This window comes from Paralichthys olivaceus, chromosome 15 (genome assembly GCF_024713975.1).
Source record: "Paralichthys olivaceus isolate ysfri-2021 chromosome 15, ASM2471397v2, whole genome shotgun sequence".
Lineage (NCBI taxonomy): Eukaryota > Metazoa > Chordata > Actinopteri > Pleuronectiformes > Paralichthyidae > Paralichthys > Paralichthys olivaceus.
The window spans coordinates 15,797,137-15,824,047 of record NC_091107.1 but is presented as its reverse complement, the minus strand read 5'-3'; the positions used below and the strand labels follow the sequence as shown (position 1 = coordinate 15,824,047).

The 26,911-nt window shown below is 39.6% G+C and overlaps 1 protein-coding gene across 3 annotated transcripts in view; it reads right to left on the bottom strand.

The window, feature by feature from the left end:
- Positions 1–8,457, bottom strand: part of LOC109628338 (seizure protein 6 homolog) — an 82,556-nt gene extending 74,099 nt beyond the window's left edge. For 2 of the 3 annotated variants that reach the window (XR_002202646.2, XM_069509974.1), the window contains exon 1: positions 8,043–8,456. Coding sequence is in view for 2 of the 3 variants with exons in the window: in XM_069509974.1 (XP_069366075.1) it covers positions 8,043–8,433 (391 nt within the window). In the remaining variant the exon portion in view is untranslated. Of the gene's footprint in view, positions 1–8,042 lie in introns of all 3 variants that reach the window. The other variant, XM_020085408.2, reaches the window with a different exon arrangement.
- Between the last annotated feature and the right edge of the window lie 18,454 nt (positions 8,458–26,911).

The window sequence follows — 26,911 nt, the reverse complement described above, 5'->3', positions numbered from 1 at the left end:
ACCACCACAGACTAACCAGGACCAGTTTCCGAGTCCATTGCCCTCCCTGGATGCCTGACCACAGTCGTTGGCACAAGCAGAGACAATTTCCCTCCTCCGCCGACGATGTATGTTGACAATTTCATTGTAAACGTGTGACTATAAATCTCCGGAGAGATTGTTGTGTTGAGACAAAACACAGGAACCTCTGACGCAGTTATCTAAACAGAAGAACCCATTTCAGGTCTATCCAAACTGTCAAAGTGAATAAACAAACAGGGTGGGAAATGGGAAATCAAGAAAAAGCCACTCTCCTCTCAGCATCTGACTGCTTTATTGTAACAGGTAGTACTTCAGCATTTACTATGTTTAATAATAATAACAAAACTCCAATTTACCTGTGATAGAATATAGACCAAATGTACAATAGCATATCAAGTTGCACTCTTGTTGTCATCTCTGTGTTAACATGTGTAGGAATTAAAAAGTGACATTTGAAAAGGACATTATTATCTGTTGTCTGATTCAATAGCTTAACTGCTAAATGAGTATCCAGCACTGTAATGAGCGTGGGAGTATTAATAACAGTAATTACAGTAGTGATAGTGAGTATGATTTCAGTGTTTTAATATTCAAGCAAATCATACCTATAGACTGCCGATTTACAACATTCAGGGGTCTTTATTTTTATTTGCAAAATTTGTCACAACATACAATTCTGACTTTTCTGGGCCTCCAATAGCACAGAAATAAGTTTAAACAAGAAATAGAGATTAAACATAAATCTATCTTATGATATATTTATATAAATACATGTCATGTATGCGTGCATGCATATGCACATACACATGTTTATACACGTTTGTTTTGTGTAAAGATCTGCAGCAGCAGAATTGCACGGTGAACATTATTACAACAGCTCATGAAGTGCATTATGCATTGTTGTGTGTGTGTAGTGTGTGTTAGTGTTTGCTGTAGTTGTATCTGTCATACTGGTGACTCTGAGCAGTGTGTATTTGTTTGCCTGATGGCTGATGGGTTGTTTAGAAAATGAAAATGAATTAAAATATCAGATTTTCTCACTGTATGGTCTGATTTTGAAAGATGAAGCTGCCACATACTATGAATATGGGGAATATGAGTCTAATCACTTCACATCTTCTGAATTTTAGGATTGAACTGTGATTTACTTACTCAGATTTAGTGGCAACACAAAGATTTATTTCCTAAATAGAGTAAAACCAGCTGTTTGTGAACAATTCCAAGCAAAACAGTAATGAAATCCATAAAGATCCTCACAGAAATACAACTTTTTTCCCTCTGACAAATAAAGCTCCACACTTTTGAAACGCGGGGAAAATATATGAGGCGATGACTCAAATTAGGATGCATAGAACAGTCTCGCGGAGCGGGAGAGGCATTTGCACATGAAGAGTTGAAAATGAGTCGCATTCAGCCAAGCTGTGAGCTCCACCTAGGAGGCAGTGAAAGAGACCGAGACAGGCACAGAGAGGGGCTGAGGCAGGCAGGCGCCAAGCCTTGAAGAGGGCCACTCTGGCATAATGACTCTCATTTACCATTGACAGGCCTTGGGAAAGTTAAACTAATTATGACAGCACACAGATGCTGAATAGCCCTTGATGGAGTTAATCACTGGCAATCTAACAAACAGGTGTTGAATGATTTCTGATACCTCCCCTAGAATTAGAGGATGTTCCATTTTTTTCCAGCGCGCCATGATCCCGGGAGGTTTCATTTTTGTGAACATGAGCAACACTTCCAGCTCTGGAACAGAAAACTGCTGCTGTGACCTCTAATGATAGCGAGACAAACAGACAGATTCACAATTGCGTTAAATGAGAACACGCAAAGTGGTAGTTCGAAACATGAAATGAGCTTCATTCCGCTGAAGCAAAAACAGGTGTCAATACAAAAGCGAGGAAATGTTGCTCCATCCTTTCTGTGGATTCATTATCTCCATCACTCTCAGTGGTGCAGATTCAATATGATCCTCTTCCTGCATTAATCTTGAATCAAGACCAGCACTTCATGGTAAAGTGTATTTCAGTTTGTTTAGACTTTGAAGGTGGAGTGAATGATTCTGTTCGAATTTTTTTTCATGACTTTGAATTACCAAGGCAGCAAACGCAGCATCCAAAACACAACAGAGTAGAGCAGAGAGAGCTCGATGTTTATTACCTCTGCCAATGATATTTGTGTGTGTGTTTCTGCACAAGATTACACAAAAACAACTGAACACATTTTCACCTATCTTTGTGAAAGCATGCAGTTTTTTTTACATTGCAGGAAAAACATTTTTTCTGTTCTGACGGGGAAAAAACTGATATTTATGAGTCTGTGGAATTTAGTGCAGCTTGTTTTAAGAGGTCTGTTGGAGGTATGCACTCTACTTAGTGCAATTCTATTTTGTATTTGCAAAGCCATTCTAAAGGTTTATCCAACTCATCCTGCTTCACTGTTCTGACTGTTTCTTCAACATGCTCTTCTACTATGCTACCATAAATAACACATGTAACCCATACTGCTGCCAATAAAATAGATCTTCCGACAACCAACATCTCTGATCTAAACTGTAAAGCCATCACTTGCACCACAACACTAAACAATACATCACTTACCCACTCTACTACCACTTCAGCAAACGCCAGATACCTGCAGTCATAGCAGTCATCACGTTCTGAAGCCAGCCAGGCTGTAAAGTTTCATGTTTATGAGATGTTCTTATGAATACAAACTAATGTCTCTGGCTTGGCAAGCGAAAAAAACAACCCCTGCATCCATCTTCATGTCTTTAAAGTCTCAGAGAAGTCTTTACTGTCGTCGGACCAAACAGACAACAATGTGATCTCACCATTGGGAAGCCTCACCGACCATCAGGCAGGTCTTTGCCCTGAGATCATAAAACGTATTCAGCTTTTGTTCCTTGTAACACATGACACGTGTTGCCATTGTGCCATTGCCAGTAGACGTTTCTTCCATGCACTCGCCTCACACTGCTTCTTCTCGCTTTTTAAATTCTGTTTGCATGTGCCAGATTGAAATGTTCCTCGATCTTCCCTCCTGCCCTCGTGCACAAGGATGAACGCCCCCTGTGGCAGACAGTTAGAGAACCATGACGAGATATTCACTGAATGTGACATGAAGTGGATTAGAATCGCTCACTCCACCTTTGAGGGTCATAAACCTACAGTAAGATTCCATATGAACTGGAAGATAAATGGTTGTTTGATACAATCCAAACTGCAATAAATGATAAGTATAATATGTCAAATATTATTATGATGTCTTGTACAAAATGAGTCATTAATCCTCTGAACTTAAACAACAAACTTTCAGGATCTGCAGTTTGCCACTTTTTCTCCTGTCTGTCCCACCTCCTGGTCAGTTCACCTGCTGTCAATCATCCCATCATCCTGGTCTCCACAGTATAAAGACCCCGACTCTGTCCGAAATCCCTCACTAATCACTATACAGGGCAGTACATAGTGAGTGAGCCATTTTGTAGTGCTGTCCAAGTGCTTACTGACATTTTTTACACCTTATATATTGCACTCATTGTTTCCCACAATTCATTTTGAAAAGTAGTGTCCAACCGATATACCATCATGCATTGCGCTTGCGGCAGAGAGATGATAGGAGTGTGGGCAGCAGGAACAGTCTGACCTGACTTTGAAAAGTAAATGCGGGCAGAGCAGCACATCACGGCACAAACTGAGATAAAACTAGTTTATTTCTTAATGAAAGATTCTCATCCAACATGTTTTTTACCTTAAAGTCTTCATCTTTATATACAGTCTATGGTATTAATACTAAGTGTCACATAAACACTTGAAATTTACTTTGGGATTTTCCACCGGCCAACGTTGTTGTTGTCATAATCCTGTGACAGTGACGTGATTACCGGCACAAAGCAAATGCACCAAGTCTCTGAAAGCATTTTTTCTTTTGCTGGTGAGCTCAGTATAAAATCCTCTACACAGAAATAACTATATAGTGAAGTAAGAATCATTGGATGGTTTGAGACACAGCCCCAGACCCTACACACTATCATCATTAGATCTGTTACAGTCGTATTTGTGTCATGACAAACTTTGATCCCCAATATTTTTTGTTAAAGATTAATCCCAGTTTCCCTGAGCTCCAGATCTGGTTTTGTCCTGGTTCAGTCTCAATCCCTGGGGTTCTGAAGACAGGGCCTCCTTCCCTGCCTTGCCCTGATCTCTCCAGTTCAGCTCATTCAAGATTATCTGCCACTCCTGTAACCCCTTGGCCTTTAATTGTGGTAAAACAACTGGCTTTTTGGAAGTGCTACTTCCTGGTCCTATATCCAAATCAGAGACTTGAGGAGATTTTGGATTCATAAACTCCCAGATCATTACATAAACAGAAGCTAATGTTTGAGCATAAAGACGATAGGCTTGCCTGATGGATGGACACATGATTAGCCATTAAGTATCTGTCAGGTTTTTATTAGACAATTTGAAAACATCACAACATAGTGTGTTGTGAGTCATGGCTGTAAAAAAATTATTATAAGTGAATGTACTTTAGTTTCAGTACACTAACTTGGACTTAGAGTCTGAAGATTTATACAGTATATGTTCCTCCAGTTTTTCTGAGATAGAATCTGATGTACCAGACTCCTGTGAAAGTAACTGCTACTACTGATAACATGCTTAAAGCAGAGTCTAAATTTGATTGATACAGCTTGTGACGACTTGAAGCTGTTGCCTTTAGGTTGTCTGTGCAAGTTAATGTTCATAAAAAGTTTTGTCACTTTGTCCCTCAGAGATTTGCAGTGAGATAATTAAATGCCTGTGGCGTTCTCACTAATGCTAATGACTTGTTAGGAAAAATGAATTTGGAAATCACATCCTCGAAACATAGTTGCTGGGAATCTTTATTAATCATGCAACACATACCTCACAACAAACACATTACATTTTTAATGCAATGAATGCCGATTTCATTTATATCAAAATATAATTAATATGTTTTATTATAGTTACCACTTCATGAGGGCGATGACAGATCCCCAAACTGAAGTGTAGACATAAGGAAACCACACATTCACCACTGAGTCCCTTTGACATTTCTACAAAACATCAGGGTCGGGGACAACAAAATAAAGGTGCCTCATGAAAAGCCAGATTTAGGGGTCTGATTTTTTTTCTCTTGTTCTGTTTGTTGCAGTTAAAGTCGAACATAAAGAGCAGTGAGGTTTTGATCAGACTTAATGATCTTTCCTTCTCTCTCCCCAAATGACCTCCTGTTTTTAATGTGAAGGAAAAATGCAACAAAGGCTCCACCAGTGCATTTGCAAAACAACATTATCCATCATAAACTTGTACTTTGTGCCTTTAGTCTTAAATACTGTATTTCTTGCACACTGTTTTCCTTAATAAATCTTTAATCCATCTACTTTTTCCCTGACTCTGAAAAGGCATGAAAACTTTGAAGCCAATGTAATCTATAATAATTCACAAAACAAAGAGGAAATTTACAACAGTAATGTTGTAATTTTTTCCAAGTTAATATCTACAGAGCATTCAGCAAGTGAGATTTTTAATAAAACAATCCTGCCTACTGGTATTGTTAAAAAAAAAATCTTCACAGATGCTGAACACTTCAGTTGCACGGCACATAAGAAAATATATAATCAGCTTTTAGAAATGAGTGTTTTATGAGTCACAATCGATGTGCGGTTAAATCTCAATTGTGAAATCCCTAGTAACAAAAGCAGCCTGATCTTGCACTGCAAATAGCAAGTGTAAGAAACAACGCAACATGAATGCAAAATAAAAACCCCGACGGTTGAGGGAACAATCAGTTGCTTGTACCTTTGATGACCCTCTGAAGCTGTAATTATAATAAGAACGGTTTACTGAAAGGGACGTTTTTCTTTTCGCACAATAGTTTGCTCGGTGCACATGGGAAAATAATGGCACGGTTCTCGAAGTTCTTGCAAAACGTCTGTGTTCCTTCCATGCTCATGACTGTGAGATACAGTCAATGGGTGTTTGTGTTCCCACGCTAAGTAAGACACTGAAGCAAATTGATGCAAATTCACAGACTGTGCCACAAGTGAGACCGCTTGTAAACCTAAACTTCCCTCACCCTCACTCATGTATCTGAAAGTGATTATGGCAACACATCAAAACTATCAGAATTTAAATTTTAAATGTCCCACCTTGGAGGATTACAAAGAGATGAACATTTCCTGGCCAAGTATCAGCGGAGAATTCACTAATGGGGCTGTTTAATTAGAATTTTCTCTAAAGAAATAAATGCACGGCGCTCTTTTTCCTCTCCCTAGAGATTCGAGCTGCGACTGAACCATGCAGGTGTTTTCTTGGGATATGTGCAAATAACCTGCAAGAATTAAAAAATAAAAGATCACACATCTCCTCCTACTAAGCACTACTTCATATTTCACTGCTGCATGAGTGTGTGTTGACTTAAATAAGTTAATTAAACATTTAAAGTATGTAAAATGTCTTTTGGGGCTTTTAGGTTATACAACAAATCATTTGTACTTTGAGGTTGTGAAACGTGGCACCTTTCTTTCACCACGGTATTCCAGCAGCAGATGTTTTGATAGTGTGAAATAATTTTTCCGACAGAATTGAACAGCAGTTTTTGGGATGCAGCTGAGATGTCAACTAACGACTCACACTGCCCCAGCGAAATCAATTCATTTTCACAGTTCTTGTGTTGTTTACAAATCACTCGGTTCTCATAAATGTGTTCATTTTCAATGCAAAAACGGAAAGCTTTCATAAAAGGCTTCATCGAAAGAGGTCGTACAGAGGCATTCATTCGGCTGGTACTGAGTGATTCCACCTCATGCTAACGAAATGTGATATAATGTGTGTTACTTGTGATCAAATCAAGTGTGTGAATAAAAACTCTCAAACGTGCAAATTATAATTTGTATTTATCATTTAACCCTGCTCATACATATACGTATATACTACATAGAAATATAACTTATGTTCAGCAGAGTGGACAAACTGTACACTACCTCCGGGTGTGACTCATGTTTATGTGCATTATCTTAACAAAATGAGATTTACTGTACATTCTCATTAACTGTACATTGATTGTAAAACTCTGCAGACAAGTCGAATCATAAAAAAGCGTAGTTATAGTGATGATGAAGAGAGGGCACAATAGAGAAATAATTAGGACAAGGCTACTGTGCACGGATCCGTGGCCGCTTCCCACAAGCACTCAACTGTGTCAAACAGCTTGGTCAATAATCTTCAGCAATTCCCGAGGATTAGAGTCTTATTACCGAGCACCGTCTGTCACACAGACCTCAGTGCCCAAACAAGTCATCCTCCCTGAGTGTTTACTCTGAGGGTTTCAGCAAATAAATAAGAATGGCACCGGGGAAATGACCACATTAGGTTGAATGTGGATTTAAAAAAATATGGAGCTTGGATATATCAGTATTATTTTACCCCAGGATTGTCTTCAAGCTGCATCTATGTTTAAATGTGTGTTTGTGAGTGTGTTTGTGTGTACGTGCACTCGAGGCAGCTCTGAAGAGTGCTGTAAGTTGTGATCAACACTAAACCATTATATAACTGACTGTTAAACACATTTTATCCAGTGACAAAATGTGAGGATCTATAACTTCTAACGAGTCATATACTCTGTGTGCAGTGTGGAGCCACAAGGAGGAACGATTCTTATTTAGCTCCTGCATGCTTCTGAATTTAATATCTGAGGAATCTATGTGGTTATAGAAAAAAAAGTGGTATTTCATAATGTGTGTGCATGTGGAGATATCTTTGTGGCATGCAACTTTTGCTTTTATTGTGGTTTCTCTTTTACACCTTATTGTAAGATCTAACCATCAGATTGACTTAATATAGATTTGTAAGCATTTCTTGTTTTATTCATACAGCCACAAACACCGAGTCGTGAAGCTGGTGTCATTGCCCAACACTTAGCTCTGTAGCTTCGCCTTGCACAGTTTGAGAGAAGGAACAATCCAAACACAAAGTACCTTCGTGAAAACCCCAAGTTCCTACCTTGCCCATGCGTTTTGCCCACGGCAGCAGCGAGAACCAAAACCGCGAGTAGGGTCTTGAATTGACAGTCTTGTCTCCCACACATGACTCCGAAAGTCGAGGTCGGTCTTCGCGTGTGCAGCCGCACACCGCGTCTTTGTGTCAGAAAGAAATATATACTTCCCGGGCTTAAAAAGAATAAACAATAACGTGGGGAGAGGGGAGAAAAACAAGCAAAGCGAGGATTGTAAATGCTGTATAATAGAAAGAGAGCCGCGCGGGTTGCTGGCGCACTTCCTGCACGATGGGCAGAGTGAAAAGAGTCGAGGATAATCAAGTGAAATGCGGAGGTCTCTTTGTAACGTGGACGCTCAGTGAAGCGGATTCCTGGCGCTGTGAGCTGGCGACACATGGAGAGGAGAGAGAGGAGCCGAGGCTTCAGCACCGCGGACAGCTCCTAGCGTCAGCTCAGGGAACAGCCCCCTGTAAGTTCGTGGATGGAGGGAAAACCCTCTATTTAAAATATACAGTCGTCTGGTTAACGTGTTTCTTTCATATTTATGAACTGTTTCCAGGCATTATAAGGGTCAGATGTACAGAAGAGGTGGATACATTCAGGAATGTCTGAATCTAGAGGTGCTAATTCATCACAACAAACACCAACAGACTGTTTTCTTCCCTCCTATCCCTTTTCAGAAATGTCTTTTTTCATGAAAGGACTGAAGGTGAAACATACAGTGTGACACAGAAATTCACATATTCACCGCAAACACAAATGTTACAGAGTAATAGGAAGAACTGTTAAAAGTCAAATCCAAACAATTTGAGCACAGTATTTTAAATAAAGAAAAGAAAAGAGAGAATTTAAAGTGAAAACTATTATCTCAACCCATTTGTGGGTTGCTTAGCACTAACACTATCATTAAGATGTATCCATTGGTTTTATTGGCATTGTAGTTCTTCTCAGTCTTTCCCTGGCCTCAAAGGACACAATGGTGAGCGAGGGGTCTATCACAATAAAGCACAGTAATCCATCAGAGGCTTTGAGATATTGTACGTGGGAGACAAACATGTTTTTAATATCAACATAAGAAGACAGAACGGTAGATTGAATGATCTGTCTTCTGTACAGAAATCCAATGTTTGATCTTTAGAGTGAACATTATTGAAATCGGGGAAGCAGCTGACTCATATATTTTTTTGTGTCTTTTATTAAATCACATTCCCAGTCTGCATGACGAGGCCTGAGGTGCTGGAAATAATCATGAGCTGAGTTGCAGGATGTCTTAGGTCAAGTCTTTTGTCCTATCTCTAAGTTCATTTTCTGTTGCAGGGCTCTATCCCTTTGCCAGCGACATACTGTAATGGCTGCCCAGTGCTTGAAGGACAAGTTTAATGAATAAAGTGGGAAAAAAGTAAAAGCAAAACTAGTAAAGCACAGTAGCTGGTGAAATGACAAGAACGTATCAAAGAAAGACACAAATGCTGAGGATAACCGGAGTATAGTCTCCTGTGTCAGCAGAAAGCCAGCACTGAACTTGTACAAGCTTCAAGGGCCTCTGCTGTGACCTCTGACCTCCCTGCACAGCCTAAATAAGTGAAAAGGTGATTTCTCCTGAAAAATCAATATTACATCATTGCTCTTGTAAGAGGAGTTCATCAGACTAAGGTAAATTATCAAAGAGTGTCTTAGCCAGCAAAGTCGTCTTCACAGAGTGCTGTGCTTTTAATTAATTAAAAATCTCCTCATCCAGTCTGACAGAAGTAATTATTCAGATATAACTCGTCAGATAATTTTGTATAAACATTCTCGCCCCTTATGACATTGGCATAATCAAAAAAGTATTGCCTACTGTGCTTATCATTATACTTCCTTTAGTTATCTGGGTCATATTAGTCTGTTATATCAAAGGTGGCTTAATATAGCCAGTAAAATAATTGCTGTGTACAGACATTCTTTTCATCCACTTAGTAATTTCAACATAAGTGGTGCACAGGCTATAAAATTCCCAAATGGTCGACAGTCTACAGAGAATTGTCTATGCTGCTGTGTTGCACTCTTGTCACCTGCATGGAGGACGATACATCAGGTTGACGTGTGCTCACAGACACGTCTGTTTTTGCAAGACAGAGCAAAAAAAAATCATCAAAACAAATGTAATTAGAGGCAAAGAATAGAGATGAGGGATGTGAAACATGATAAAAAAAATAAAAAAAACACTGGAATAGTATATGTAAGCACATACTATTTCAGAACAGGACCACTCATTCTAAAAATAAAATAGTGGAAGCAGTGGAATTGTGCACCTGAGTTCTGCACATGCAGTACTAAACCGTAAGCCATGTGGGATTTGTTATCATCAATCCATGGATGAATTTCTCACTTTTCTTTCGCACCTTTGGGCCTGAAACTTCCTGCCTGGAATAACAGATATTTTATTTCAGGAATTTCTCTCTCATTGTCATCACACACATTCATTTTGATCTCCTTTATCCTCTCTGTCTCCTTTCCTCTTTTTCATGTTAACTTTTTTGCAGATTCTATTTGACTTTGTCTCACTTTGCCTCTCTCCGTCTCTTCTATCAATATGTTCTAAATTCATTTCTCTGTCCCCGAGCATGGGACACTTTCCTTGCATCACTCCCGTGCTCCCTCCGGCCTGACGCTGGAAAAAAAACGCTTTAATAGTACAACTTTCCCTTTAGTGAAGCTCAGCGGAGCCATAAAGCAGCCCTGAGGTCTAGTTGGCAGCCAGATGGTTGCAGCCGAGCTTTCATTCTGCTAATGGGTAGGGGGGCTGAGCAGTTAATGAAAATCAGACTCTTGAAATGAAATGACCAATGTCCCAAGGTAATGAGGCACACATCAGTGGCTAGGCCGTACAAGCATTAAGGTAATCTTATATGGCAGTATTATGTAAAACATCTTATGATGACTGTTCATTAGATGGCTAAGGACTGCCTGATTATTACGTGGCGTGTTCAGGAGAACAAACACACTCCTACTGAGTCACAGCGCGATCTGATATTTAGATTGACTGGCTCGGCTAAGTGCCTCATCCGAGCAAAGGCTCTGTGCCAAATGCTATCAATGAGTCCCTGCCCACGCAGCATTATAACCCACAAATTACAGTCCACATTACAGTCACAGACAACAACAGTATCACAGTTACAGGACTCACAAATGCATGCAGGGCTAATCAACGTGCATTACATTGGCAGTGCACAGCCGTGACCCCTTTCAGCCAACACTTCCAATTAGAGGACTGTCCTGAAATCTGTTCACCGCTCTCTGTTATTTACCGCTATCTGTCTTGCATTAGACTGTGTGCCGCTGCGACTTCAGCTGTTTGAGGGGAGGAGAGATCTGGGGACCATTTCTCTTCTGATGCAACTCAGTCCTCAGCTGATCGTTCCTCTTTGTGGATTTTTAGGTTTTGGCGGATTTTAAACTTGTTTGTCAGGAAAACGTGCGTCATTGCCACAGCAGTGCTACAAACAGTTTTAATCATAAAATTGTAGTAATCACTCAGAGAACTCTGATCATAGAGAACACAACAGCAAGTGCTATTGTGCGTTTTGTCTACTGAAGATTGTGAATCTGTAACAGCACTGATTCTGTCTAAGAGTTTCTTTTTTTATGATTGCTAGAACCTGTGATTTTGGAGAATATTCGAAGAAACACAATGCTGATTTTACTAAAATAACTGTTTTCTTGTATTTTCACTTGCTTGAAAACTGATATTGGATTTTTCAGCGTCAATATTATTTAAATACACATTGGTGAATGTTTTTGAAGCTTTGTCAGTTTTCGGCAGGGGAAAAGAAACCTCTTGTCTGTATGTTCTTTTTAGGTTTTTATTTCATTTAGAATACAGGTCCTTACAAAAATGCAAATACTGTGCTTATGTAATCATTTATTTTCAAGGCCTAAAATGAATAAATACTCACATCCACTCTACATCATCGCTTTTTGCCAATTCAGGGACCCAATTTCCCCACATATATCAATTTTCTTCTTAAATTGCCCATGCTAAGCATAAATATTTCAGTGCAGCTTGCGGTTTTGTATTGAACTCCCCCTCTGAGACCACCTCCACCCCCTTTTTTTGTTTTGCACTTCCTCCTGCTAGAGCCCAGTTAATTGCGAGCTCCTCATTAACATTGGAAAAGAGCTCCCTCAGAGCAAGTCAACTGTGCAGTCAACAGTATTTCAAAGCTTTCTGAGAAAAAGGAAGATGGGGGCGGGGGTATTATCAAGCTCCACCTGACCTTTGACTCGAAATTATGAATTTCACAAACTGCTTCATGGATTTGTTGGGTACAACTTAAAGCATAGGGAGGAAACGTTTCTCTCAGCTGCCCCTGTTTTCCTGGTTTCCAAAATTGCCTGTTTGTGCTTGTTTGTGCTCACTCTGCCCTGTCTGCAGTTTCAATGGTGGGAATACAGTGGATGTGACCCCAAAGACTGAGCATCATCTGTTAACCCCCCAGATCATTGACTCTATCTGACAACCAGGCAGGAGCATCGTCTGCCCAGTCATGCGGGGGCCCTGCCAATAGATTCTGTGGACTATGGTAATGAGCCTGAAAGGATTCCCAAGCTCAGCGCTGTCACTTTGACGACTCCAAAATTAACCCTGGACTGGAAATTCTCAACAACTGCTGTAATAACATTCGAGATAGACGCAGTATGTCTTTGGTAATACAGGTACAAGAGACTTAATGTAACCTCTCTTGTCAAATGTAATTATAATCATGGTGGCACGGATGTGGCACGATCAATGTTTTCAAAGGGTGAAGTGAGAAATTATGAGAAACCTGGCAGAGACAGGTAGTTTCCTGCAGGGTCCCTGGTTTTAGAGCTGTAAACATTTGACGCAACACTGTTTCTAATATACACTTGGGCAATATTGATGTATACATTAGTTTGTTTGTATGGATGTATAAATGTATCTGCTTATGTTTTTCTTCCGATATTTTGTCTTCCCTGGTTTTGGATGTTTTTCATGCCTCTGGCGGGCAACTGCCAGAGGCATTATGTTTTCAGGTTGTCCGTCCTCCATCCATCTGTCCTTCTGTGCCATTCTTGTGAAAGCAATATTTCAAGAGCACCTCAGGGAATGTTTGGGTAAGTTGGTAAAACCTTCAAGCGGACTTGTGGATTCACTGATTTGATTTTGGTAGCCAAAGTTCACGGTGGCCTCACAAAGTATTTTTATGTCTTATGTCAGCGCAGTAATCTAATTTTTCTTTCTTCACTATTCCATGTCAAACATTTTTAAAGATTTTGTCTTTTGTGAAAAATAAAAAAGACTAATTCTTAAAAAAAAAAAGTTTTCTGCCCATAAGTACAGAATAGGGCTGAGCTGGATGGGCTTATACACATTAGCCTAGAACATGCATTTGCACAGTAACACATGCTCAAAGACAAACAGCCCCTACACACCATGCAAGATACAACGACACATGAGTCTTGATTCAAAGCTCGAAAATGATCGTTCTCCCTCTCGCACAGAAACACAAACCTTTCAAGGGGTGTGTGACATGTTGTCCCATACTTTTACATCCACATTTCTGTTCAGCGTTTCTCCTCCTCCTCCTCCTCCTCTCACTACACACCCCTCCCTCTCCTTGACCTTCTCTTTTCATTAGTCAGAGTGTGTCTCATGCCTTTGAGCATGCTGATAGTGCACCGCTCCAAGGCTGCATTTATCAAGATGATAAAGCACTCGCAGACAACAGCCAAGTATCTCAAGGCTAGTGGCCGCTGTACCTGACAAGTGACAACAAGTCACACAAACAGCCCCACCTCCGTCCTCCCGATCCCCACCCCTCAACGCCCTCTTACTGGCGTTGCCCATATACCAATGCCCAGTTGGTCACAGGTTGCCGCCTTATGTCACATGAGCCCCTAATGAGAAGTTAAGTGAGGATAAAGGCAGGTGACTGCACAAGACAACACATCTGCCCCCACCTACGCATTTACAGGCTTTCGCGACACACACACACACTCATGGCACACAGATGTCCATTGGGCTGTGTTGGTTCAGTGACATCCTGTTAAACCTTGAAGGTCCTGAGTCACAGAAATGCAAGTCTCTGCCACTCTGGCTTCACCTTTCATCTTCGCTGCCTGCTCGCCTCACCTTCCTCAATTCACTGGCTGTTTTCCACTTTCAGCCATAAAAGCCTTGTCTGCCACGAGAGAGAGGGGGGGGGGGGGGTCTCCAGCCAGCAATCATTGTTCAGCTCTCACAAATTTGACAGCTTTGATGATGGGAAAGTTCTGTTATTCTCGGCAAAAGGGTATTAGCAATTTTTCTAATGGAAGGTGGTTGGTGAATTTTGACAATCAGGTTTTTTTTCTCTCCTTTTTTGTAACCATTACATTTCATTTGGATGTGATTGTTATATTAAGACAACTGTTCAATTAAAATGGAAAAAAAGATTTAGAACATTTCAGTATATATATATATATTGTCCATGTTCATTATTAAGGAGAAGGCTCCAAAGGTAGTTTTACTTTATTGCAGCAGACTGTGAATTCCTTTGTTCTTTCCAGGTGTGCTTGTCGCTCGCCTTTTCTCTCCACACACACACACACACACACACAGACACAGAAATTATACACGTCTATGTCATAATAACAATAAACAAGGAAGTGTTGACTAAATTTCAATATAGTTTAACCTTTGGTATCTGTGACAGTGCAAACCATCAGTGGCAATACTGCTACACTACAACTTTGACACAAAGCATATATAAACAATAAATATATATAAATATATCTATATGTTGTTTTTTTTTATAAACAAGCCATTTAAATATTATAATCTTATGATCTACATTCATTATATGTAAAAGGTAACTGCTGGAGATTGTCCCCATTGACAAATTATTTAGAGTCAGATGATTCATTTCCCATCATCTTTTTGTAGTAGTGCACTTGTGCTGAGGGTGGTGATGACGGTTGTACAGAGGTAATACAGCATTTTCTGAAGTGTTTCTGAAGTACCAGATGTCCAGGAGGAAGGGTGATCATTCCATTCCACTTTCTCATTGTCCAGAAACGGATCATCTTGAAAAACTGCAGCTGTCTGACTGACAGCTGTTGACAAAAAACTGTATTATTATTATTATTATTGATCAGGATTTCATTCTGAAACTGATGTACCATTTGAACAGCGCATTTGAATTTGTATTTTCTTGACGCATTCATTTTAGTAAAGGTCTGTTCAAGGTAATGAATGGTTCTTGGATTGTGGGCTGTTCAGTGTACTCTATTGTTAACAGCTCTAAACTAGAGATCTATGGTCATTGTGAATTTAAAAAAAAAAAAAACTGGAGTTAAAGCCAAATGCTAAATATCAGTCACTACAAATTACTTTGAACCCTCCGCAAACACAGAATGGCATTTCCAGTGTATTTAATGTCTGAGTTCATGTTTAAACTGCTGGTCCTATACAAACACACACACACATTGTTTTACTCTATCATAGCTTTTTTTCCCTCACAAGGTTGTGTCTGCATCTCTATTCCCATCTCTCTCTCTCTCCAGATGCTTAACTCTCACCTTTGTCAGTCTTGCTGCATGTGAGGTGTCAGCAAGGGCTGCAGCACCTCTCACTAACACGTCCAAACCAATAGCTCAGGGTCCGTGACCACTGTCGGGTTGTCTCTTCAGTTTTAAGCTTCAATATAGGTACGTATTTTCAGATTTATCGTTGGTTACACTGTATTCTTCACAAATCTGAACTTGTTTTGACCTCAAAAGCCATTGGGCTCCTTTCTTGTATTGTAATCATGACTTTGCCATGATGGTAAGATTCAGAACATGACTGTGTAGATCTTTGAAATAAATTCAGATTTAAAAATTGAAATTCAGAAAAATGTAGGATAGAAAATACATCAAATCATTTCATTTGACTTTTCTCTTTTGAAATTGAGATTTTCTTTAATGGAATTGACATAAAAACCCAACATGCATGTGACATGTCAACAAAGGAAAAATAAAATAGTTAAAAAAGTAAAATATTTCCTTTTTATTTGATTAAAAAAATTTGTTTTATCGTCAGTGTCTGCTTTCTTCCCGCACAAACTACCAGCTGTATAACAATAATAGCAAATGCAAATGATAACATTACTAGAGATTCTTAGGAGGCACTTTGGTTCAGGTTGGAATGCTCTCTCTCAACAGGAAATGTCTGCGTGCCCTTGAGCAAGTCCATTCACTCACGGCCCCTCCAGCAAAGAAAGTGGGATTGTGGTTAGATGCTAGGTTTAATTGGTGTTGTTGAAAAGCGAATGAAAACAGGATAGATAAGTAAAAATAACCTTATGGAAAGAAAAAGAAAAGATGTTTTCTATTCAGAGTTATGCTGATGGTGGCTGAGGCCATGACCTGGTGCGGGTTGACTAAGACCTCTCTCAACGGCTTCTGCTGCAGAGTGATGAGAGCTCCTTGGCCAGGAAAAGCTTTTTACAGCAGAGAGGAGCAGATATTGATGTTTTCTTTTACCTGCTTTCTAAATGTTCTGAAAGATTTTTAAAAAGAAAGCTTGTTTTCCTCTCTATTGTTGCTTATAATCAGTTATAATCATTTGCCTAGTTGAGGCACAGCAGGAGCGATTTAGTGATTTTGCTCAAGGATACGTCAACACATGGGAGTAAGGGATCGAATGAATGACCCCAGTGATTAATGGTCAACCCACTGATGTACAGTAGTGTGAGGTGGTCTTTCTTACTCTAATGAACCACTATTATTACTTACTGACTCTTTTCAGATAAACAGGTTACAATATGGTTCACTCAATTATACTGGATCCAGGAAGCATATATAAGGGATCATGTTCTACTGGGGCTTAAAATATGTTTTGTAACAGCATTATTCATGAAATGTGATTTTATTCAACGGTATAAATGTATCACTAATGTTGGGTCATGTTATCTGGATTATTTTACATCAATGTGAAATGCACTGAGCTCCCAGCTGTTACTAATGGACCTTTTGCTGTTGTATTTGTGCTCCACAACACTTCATCTATTCCACCTCTCCAAATCACAAAACCTGAGCCATGTAACAACTGAAAGGATAATGAATTCACATATGTTTGCCACCACCAACAATAATAAGAGCTGTAAAAATAGGTATTTACTGAAGGTATATACATGAATGGCTATTGCAGAAAAAAATTGTCAACCACAAAAGTATCAGAAATAAATGTTTAGTATAGAAACTTAGTGTGCAGCAGCCAGCGGCAGAGATGCATCACAAACAAGGATCTCCCAGATTTCCACTGATGATAAATAAATAAATGATAAAGGTGGTGATTAAACATGCATCCTAAATGTCAAAGAATTGTGCTAACCCTGTCTGAAAACCAGTGGGGAATATAAAAAGAAATTCAATAAAGAGTGGGACAGTGGCATTTTGAGAGCTCGGCACTGGGCGGCTACACGAGGAGCAGCCAGGAGCTGAGAAGTGAGAGGGATGCAGCAAAAGGCAGGTGGAATAAAGTGACCTGGGGGGAGCGCAGAAGGGGGTGATAATAAGGAATCCATGTGACTGACTCGGAGTGATGGGCTTACCTGGCTATGAATATTTCAGACCGCAGTGAGGTGTGTTATTACAGCTCAGTGTGGGCACTCACAACATGGGGCAAGACATGTGTCATCACGAGATAGGACCGAGCACAAACACACACACACACACAAACAATACCATTTTTAGCATTCAGAAAAAACACATTTCAAATTGCTCATCCATGGTGAATAGCTGAGTGGCAGAATGTTTTAATCAGCAAGCTAACAACAGTATCTTCCACTGACATGCTCCCCTGAATCGATACACCAACTAATCAATAAACAGGGAAAGTTTTACACACGATTGGAAGCCTGGCTCCCTGTCGACTAGGGAGAGCAAAATAAATCCATGTGCGGCAATTTACTTGAGCTGGAGGAGTCCCACATGCCAAGATGACGGTTAAATAAATATTCTGTTTATATGGACTGGCCGCACAGAGGTCTGCAAGCCAGTCCAGCAAAGCAGCTTCACTCAGCGAGCGAACAATTCACAGCCTCTAGCCATCCTCATATATTCCCCTCCATGATTTCACCAGCCGCCGCCTCTAAAACCAGCAGCTCTTTTTACAAAACAGTGTCTGGAGACAAGACTGTCACGGAGCACTGTGATGGGGAGGCATGTGTTCGTTTCTACTGCCCTGACAACAGCAGAGATTTCTCTCTTTACTTTAAACATATCCAGAATGGTGGGAGTATTCACATCAAATGCCTTCAGCAGAAATATATACAGCACATGGACATGGAGAGAACTTATGGGCAATGATTTATAGCCCTAAGCGGCTTCGGTTTTCTCAACTTAAATCTGTATCATGGCTGTTTCCTTACAAGTATTTGCTTTACTCTAATTCAAAGCAGCAAACTAAGTAAATATATATTAGAATCTTGTAGATTTTCTGTGAAAACTGTCAGTAGAGCATTTCCGCAGTCTAGTTAATGTGGTGCTCAATTGGAAGCTCTTCTCTACAGCAATTACCAAATTTTAGACATTCACAAAAAAATAAAAAAAAAAAATTCAGATGGTGGCTTCCAACACTTTCCTACACCTGAGACGACGACAAAGCCCCGAGCAGGGAACAGCGGGTCTTATGCATTATACATTAGCCCTTAGTTATTCATCAGAAAGGACGCATATTAACCTGTGTGCAACCTCGAGAGCGCCATTAATATTCAGCAGATAGCAGAGTTTGAACAGGTCCAAAAATAAACTGTGTGGCTTGTATGCGGGTGGGAACAGGTAATTAAGACGAGTGGTCCTGCAGCCCTGACACAGGAAATCGCAAAAAATACACCTGTTATATTCTCACACAGAATTTAAAGCAGGACTCAAAACTTGTCACTAGTCAATATCAATTTAGTTTGTAATAACTAAATCATAGATTTTTACTCTACAATCTGGAGTCTGCTTGACTAACAATTGCTTTTCTATTTGTTCTACATCCTGTAAAGAGTAGCTGAAAAGTGTTACTGTCAGACCGGCAACAGGTTGTGCCATTATTTTTTAAACACATTTTTAACATTTATTATTATTTTCAGTTTAAGTCATTCATAAACTTTCAAAGAAACATGCAAAAACATTGTTATTGACATATTAAAAATGTCAGAAAACTGATAATAATTGAATTAAAATTTTGTTTGTTTGTTTGTTTTTTTAGGATCCAGTAATAATTCTCTGAAAATTCTGTAGAAATGTCAGAGAAAGTCAAAATAAAACTCTGGATCCATCCCTTTATCTGAATCTGCTTGACCAGCACTGCATCCTTCCAAAATATTTTGTGGTAACTGGTCTCACAGTTTTTCAATAATCTTGCTTACAAACAAACTGACTGACTGATGGACATAACCTTGGTGTGTAAGTGTGTGTCAAACATGAGTGTCTACTTAGAAACCAGCATCCTCTACTCTTCCTCTGAAGCTGATGCATGTAGCTTGACAACAGCTACATAGTATTTGTTGAAGGGTGACAGGTAGATAATGGAGAGAGTGGTCTCAGTCAGTCAAGGGATTTGAATTAATTATCCTCTCTCTAAAATTGCTTTCTCTGTTTTATTATGTGATACACATGTGTGGTCGGCCTTGTAACTTATACACATGAAAAAAGTCCCTATCAGCTCAAACTACTATTGCCCATAGAGGTTACAGAAACATTTATGTCTGGAAAGTCTATAAAGTCAATATTTCACTCAGGGAATTTAATTATTTACTGCATTCCAGGCAGATAAAAATGATGGTGAGAAACCTGCCAGTGCACCAGAGCTGCAGAGAGTTAATGAATCTCACCTGTCTTGTAAAAATACAATTGTACGGGTGAATCCGCTAGCTCCTGAATTAACATGATTCACTTTCTAGCACGCTGGCAGGCACAGGCGCCGCCGGCTGGAGACCGGGGAGAGAGGAAGGTGCCGTCTACGCTAGCATGAATAGCACCTGTAAAATGGCCAAGCAGGTGTACAATCAACCCGTGTGGAGAGTCCTCGCAGAGCAAATTTTTACACCTGCCAGAATGTAATTTTGGTTGAGCAGCATGATGTCTTCCACTTTATACACAAATCATGCTGGCTTTGTGTGTGTGTGTGTGTGTGTGTGTGCACTTACGTTGAAGTCTAGAAAAAAAAGGAATGTTGGATGAGATGCTGCAAAGTCCAAACCATCTCCAGCCATTCTCGACTTGACATGTGCACAACCCTGACTCTGAACTTATAAAGAGGGGTCTCGCTTGGCAAAGTTAAAACAAAACAATTTACCATCACTGTTCTGACTATATGTTCTTTGGAAATCATCTGTTTTTTGCATCAGCCTTCTCTTATAACCCAGAACAGAAGCAGGAGGTCAGGTTCATCTGTATAAATGGAGATCTTTGGACAGTGAGGAGGAGTGGAAGCAGACAGAAGCACCACAGATGAACAGGATTACAAAGATAGTATGTGAAATATTAAAAAAATATATTTTACAGCTGGCATTCACATAAATACTACTCTTCAGGGGACCTCAGTGACAGTATCTCTATAAAGTTGGGGGTAGTCACAAGGAAAACATGAACGAAACTGAGGAAAGCTCTCACACCTGAAGGTCTGGACCAAGAAAAAGTAGTATTTCTGTTTGAAATGGAGAAAATGAATAGATTTTGTTGCCAGTGTAATATCATAATGGTTTTACAACCAGCAAAATGTACTTCCTCATCGTTCAGATATTAAATTGTCTGAGGTGAAGACGCCAAACAATTCTGCAACCATGTATTGTTTGATCCAGACCGTCTCTTGTGTGTTGGTCCAGAGGCATCTTTCAGACCTGGCTTAGACAAACCAAGAAGTCTAAATGACTGGACCAAACAACATAGGCGTGAAAACTCCCTACGAGTCACTGTGCTCATATTCACTTATTACCACTGAACATGAATTACAGCTGGGGATAATGGAAATGTCATTAATATCACAGGTTAAATGAAGTATATCAAAGTATATCAGGTATATTAAAGGACAAGGTGGTGGGCCGACTATTACTCCAAATAGCATTTAAGCTGAGCTTCATTTGTAAAATTGAATTCCCCCTTCAAACAAATCATCATGACAATCATCAAAATAATTTTTAATGATGTCACTGTTTAAACATGTGTCTGTCAGAGCAAATCTAATTGGCAGACTCTGGTTGCTGCGGGCAACTGAAATGTCAACCTTTGCTTGTAGCTCATGTCAAACAGAAATAGGAAGGGTTGATTTTAAGTAAGAGAGATGAAATGTGTATGTGTATAATAAAGTATTGTGTCAAGTAAAGACAAAAAAACTGCCAGCAGCATCTTGAGGGAGGTGGAATTGTCAAAACAGCAAATGTTAGATGCCATAACAACAACAGTCAGCTTCATTTATGATTCATGTACTTAACTAGATCTCGAATATGACACAGTCATTTCTTTAGATTAAAATAGAGTGATGGTGTTGTACAGAGAGCAACATCTTTGTGTCTAGAGCAGCATGTGTTGAATGGGTCCCTCTCTTCGCTGTTGCCAAGGGAGCTGCAGTGGACATACATGAATAATCTGCAAGAGCCGTGAGCTGGACTTTATCCCCCGAGCAGTGCCACCAGCTCTGGGCAAAGTTGGAGGTGAGGCTAATGCCGCTGAAATGTTCTTGAGCAGTGGAGCAAAAGAAGCTGTAGCTCCCCCAGATCAAACTTTAGCTCCAACACCTTCACTTTGGCTATTTTCTACTTTCTCTTTCTTTTTATTGCTCATCAGGCATTATGCGATAAAATTATATAATTATTTAATCTTCAATTATTTCTGCATTTGGCACGGTTCCTGATTTTACTCTGAGTCAGGAGTAGGATTTCAAAATGTTCATAATTCAAGGATACCCTCACATTCTTTTGGATTAGTGGGTAATATTTTAGTATTCAGTTCCCATCATTGCCTTCTAATACTTGAATAGGTTAGAGGAAATGGTCAAATCTGCACACTGCTCAGAGGATTTCAGGTGAACTGTTTATTTTAAGCCGAAAAAAGTAGAAGAAAAAAACACTGCAGTCGCAAACTTGCAGATCCCTAGGGGGAGAGTTGAATGACCTGCCAAATCTAATTTCTCAGAGTGTGTATTTACCAGAGTTGCTATAGCGGGGGGAAAATGTATTGTGTCAGCGCCTGGCAGTTCTCTATGTTATGAAAGTTCAGTGACCCATTATTTAGTGGTGTGGTATGCACTGCAGTGCACGGCAGCAAAAATAAGAATCATGGCAGACTGAGAAATGACATATTTTCTATAGTTCAAGCCGGCTGCTCAGCCACAATGAAGGTTAATGCTTTAAAAAGGATTTTAGGTGGACTATTGTGCAGTTGATGGATTTGTTTTCTGACTGTGAACGTTCCCATCAGCCCCTGATTTTAAAAAATAACATAAAATAGTTCTCATTTAAATAGACTTTTAAATAATAATAGTGCACACTGATCACTGTCAGCATCTCCTGGCAGGTTAGGGCAGAAATAAAGGCTCACAAAAGATATAATGAAGAATATTGTAGATCTATAAAATATATATATATATATATATATATATATATAGTTGCATTGCTCCTATATTTAATATCTTTATTTATCCTGTAAACACGTGTATTCTGCATAACACTGATCTATGCACTACACTAATTCTGCTCAACTTAACACTTTTATCACTCACTGACCAAATATAAGGGCACTGAATCCCTGGTCCACTGAGGATTGCAAAAGGCTGCTGGAACAAAGCCGGGAGAATCTGATTCCCGTCCCCCGGACAATGAGGCCCATCACTCAGCAGCTCCTGCGTAGTACCCATGGATCATATTTACACCCAGACAGCCAATCTGAGCTCCAGGGACGAGCGTCAAAGCACAGGAAGCGGAGGTCACTTGACCAAACACAACCCATGCAGCCCTGTGGGGAGAATGCAACAGCTATACATCATGCCAGAGGCCATCCATCACCCCGTGTCGCTCGATTTGAGGCAGCCTCTCAGAGATTTGCAGCAGCCTCTGGTCCTTGAGGGACTATGTGGTGACAGAGCTTACACATTAAATATACCTCTCACAGGCCGTACTCTTAATACACAGGTCAAAAATGTCATGAGGTAAACTGTCAGCACACACATTTAATTGAGATGGTTGTTGTTCATGTTATTCTGTGATCATGGGAAGATGAAAATTGTGACCTAAACTTACATAATGCACTAACATACAAAAAAAGGGGTATTTTCACTCTGACAAGGGAAACTATTGGTTTGTCTGGTTAAGAGATAACATTGTATAAATAGTGACTGTAGCAGTGAACGAATCAGGAAGAATCTGGCAGTGATTACGAAAAGAGTATTTTTGGATGAATGGAGATGAATCAGAGAGTGAAAACAATATTCCCTAAAAGCATTGTGATAAAAGCCAAGAGACACTCCCCTGCACGTCAACATTGCTTGTGTGTTTTAAATATCAATCAAATACTTATCTTTCCTAATTATATTTCAGCACCAATTTCTAGTTGTCTTTTGTGGCAATTATAATGGTAGTGTTACTGGGTCTCTTTCTGCCAAAAAGAGGATTTTGCTAGAAGCCAGAAACAGAACATGTTTTATGCCTCTGCTGGTTCAACAGCAGCCCCATTTTTATTTCTGTTTGGTTTTGTGAAATAAAACACGCTGCAAATGTCTTCCTGTACATACTGATACTGCCTTAATATAATAATAACCACCTGAAGGCCTTTGTGAACCTTGAAGAATCCTTCAAGCTGTATTTTTTAAATGGTCTGTTTATATATCCGCTCAAAGCGTTTTACAATACAGTTATTTGCCATTCACACACACATTAATACATTGCATCTATGGGCAGCACTTTTTCTATGAGGGGCACTTTGGGGTTCAGTATCTTGCCACAGTACACTTCGGCATACAGATGGGGAAGTCTGTGATCAATCCAAACCTTCTGGTTAGAGGACGACCGCCCTACCTCCTCAGCCACAGCCACCCTGACATGTCTCTCATTTTCCTGAGAAAGGCCACAAGCCAGTCATCACATAGAGAATAAACAGTTGCTGCCACGTGACAGCAAAAGTATTTCTAATGATCTAATAATTTCTAAGATTTCTAAGATTTATAGACACGTCTTATAACTCTTCATGAATCCAGCTTTTTCACACATTGGGAGCAGTGCATAAACACGATAGTCAAGCACTTACTCCTCATTGAAATGCTGTATTGTTTAGTCAAGGAAACAGCAGGCGGTGAGAGGTGACATATTTCAATTTTACATCTCTGTACGTTTGGCCCCTGCAGGAAGAAGTGAAATAAATGCATGTCCTTGCACTGTATAAGGTCTGTTGCAGGTGGACAGGCACTGTGCATTCATTTGTGCCAACAGAATATGGGAAGGTTTTGTGCTCAGTAAAGCTTAAGCAGCAGTCTGGAAATATAAGAAAAACACGGAATAACTTCTGACTGCGTGCCCTTCAATGAGCACAGCAAAAGATGAAGGTGAGGAAATTATACATAACTGGACTCGGCTGAACTTCCAGTGACACGGCTCATTTTTACCCTAGCAAAGGTCTTGGAGAGAAAATAGACTTTCCATTTGGGTTCACTGTTGTTAACAGCATCACCTCCAGTACTGTTATTGAATTATTCAGCGCCTATTAGTCGACCATTTACCTGGACACAAAGTCTCCTAGCAACATTAGTCTGTGGTCAGGTAGGTGCTATGCCGCAAAGAACACAGGTATGCGAGGACATGTCCATATATAGTCCCAGAAACCTGAGTGTTCACAGGTCTGTGATCAGATAGTCAATGTGTTTTCATAGCATGTGACATTATTTAAATTTATAAATAAATATATTTAAGTCATTATTGCAGAGAGTTACTGGCATATAATTTAGTTAAATTTGTGTCTTTGCCAACATGCACATTTAAATATACATATACACAAATAAATATAAATGTACATTACTATAACCGTATTTCTCTCTATAAATGTGATCATATCAACACCATTGACCATGCTTGACTATTTTCGGTTTTATTTTGTTAAATCCTCCTTTCATGCAGTTCAGTTAGTTCTACTTCCTGTTATTGTTCACAGCTTTTGTCTGTTCACCTGTTTTCAATCAACCCATCAGATACCCTTGTATTTATACCACCTGTGTTCCACTTCCTCTTTGCCAGATTGTCTTTGTCCTGCAGTAGTTTTGTGTTCCAGCCATTTTTGTATTTGCATGACCTCTGCCTGTTTTTTTGGACTTTGAACTTTTTCCTTTGACACTGAGTTTTTTGTGCTTGTGTTTGCAAGTTAACTTTAGAATGTACCCTCCTTTTCTTTCTTCTTTTCTTTTTCTTTGCTACTGAATCAGATTCTGTATTTTGGGCCAGATTTGACCCATCAAAAATATGTATGTAAATATATGAGTGTATTTGTGTACAAACACATTTGACCCAAACAAAATAGGATTTAGAATATTCATTATACTATTTTCACATCTCCATTATTGAAATGTTATTTGTTTCACAGACTTCATTCCAGATCCCTTAAGTATCCTTACTGGCTCAAACACTTGAATGACGACTGTCAGGGTGACAGCTATATGGTGAAATATTGTGTACGCTTCTTTTGATTACCTGTATTTTATCTATATTTGCACAAATCATTCTTCTCTGAGGACCTATAAATTAAACCAACTGAGAGCACATAAGGCAATGAGCCCAATATGAAAATATCAACAGAGAATAATAAACGAGCAGCAAGATAATGATGTATGTGCATAATATATGAAAATTCACAGATGAAGTCTCCGACCATCCACTGCACTCGCATTTCGAATCGCCACGCTTTCCCACACTTTGAGGGCGAGAGATTGTAAATGTCAGCGGCTTGTCACTCAGACTCAGTTCCACATGAGCAGTGAGATGGACCCTGCTAAAAAGGGAGGACTGGACGACAGAGGAGACATTAGTATCGTGTCCGACTCGCTCAGTGTTGGGCTGTCTATCACTGGATATGTTTGAGGGACCACTTTATCACTTTATGCATTTTTTTATTCAGCCCCTGATGATCTCCATTCAGTGCCTCGCGGCTGGTTGTTGATTGGTTCTCCCCCCTTGAATAACTGTTTAAGCTCTTCCAATTGGCTGCGGCCTCAAATTGCTTTCCCCCTATTTCGGTGAGGTTAAGTTGAAATGGAAAAGAAATTATGTTTTCGATTCAGGGATCAGATGTGAGTGAAAATGACTTTCTTTCAGTCACTGCAGAAAGGACAAAATTAAACCTTCAAAAAGATTTTACTGCAAATATTAGACAACCTGATACATAGATATTCAGATGACTATATTTAAAAATACTGCATTTGATGTCTGAACTAGATTTTGATGCTTAAATCTGACCATTCTGAGACTTAACTGTTCACTGAGTTAAAAAATATGTCGCATTATTTGTTGTTGTGCAGAACTTGACAGCACAAAAGTGTTTAAATACAAATATTTCAAGTTGGTTAAAATTCAGTGACAGAGAATTATACTATAAGGGGAAAGATGTCTCCACCACCTGACATCGGTGATATGCAGATGGTCTTCGACAGCTATCCGACTCTGCTATAGATTCCAGCAGAGCATTTCCACTGCGCACTTGCCAAGGCACAATTGCCCAACACCGGTTCAGAGCCAAATGGCCACTAGGCTTTTGTGTTAGTTGAAGTAAATCTCACTTTGGAGAGGAACATTCTCCTCTGGACACTGATGCAGTGCAGTATCCTGAGGTTTAAATGTGACTAAAAGTGACTAAAAAATCCTCAAACATCTTCCATCTGCTCAATGAG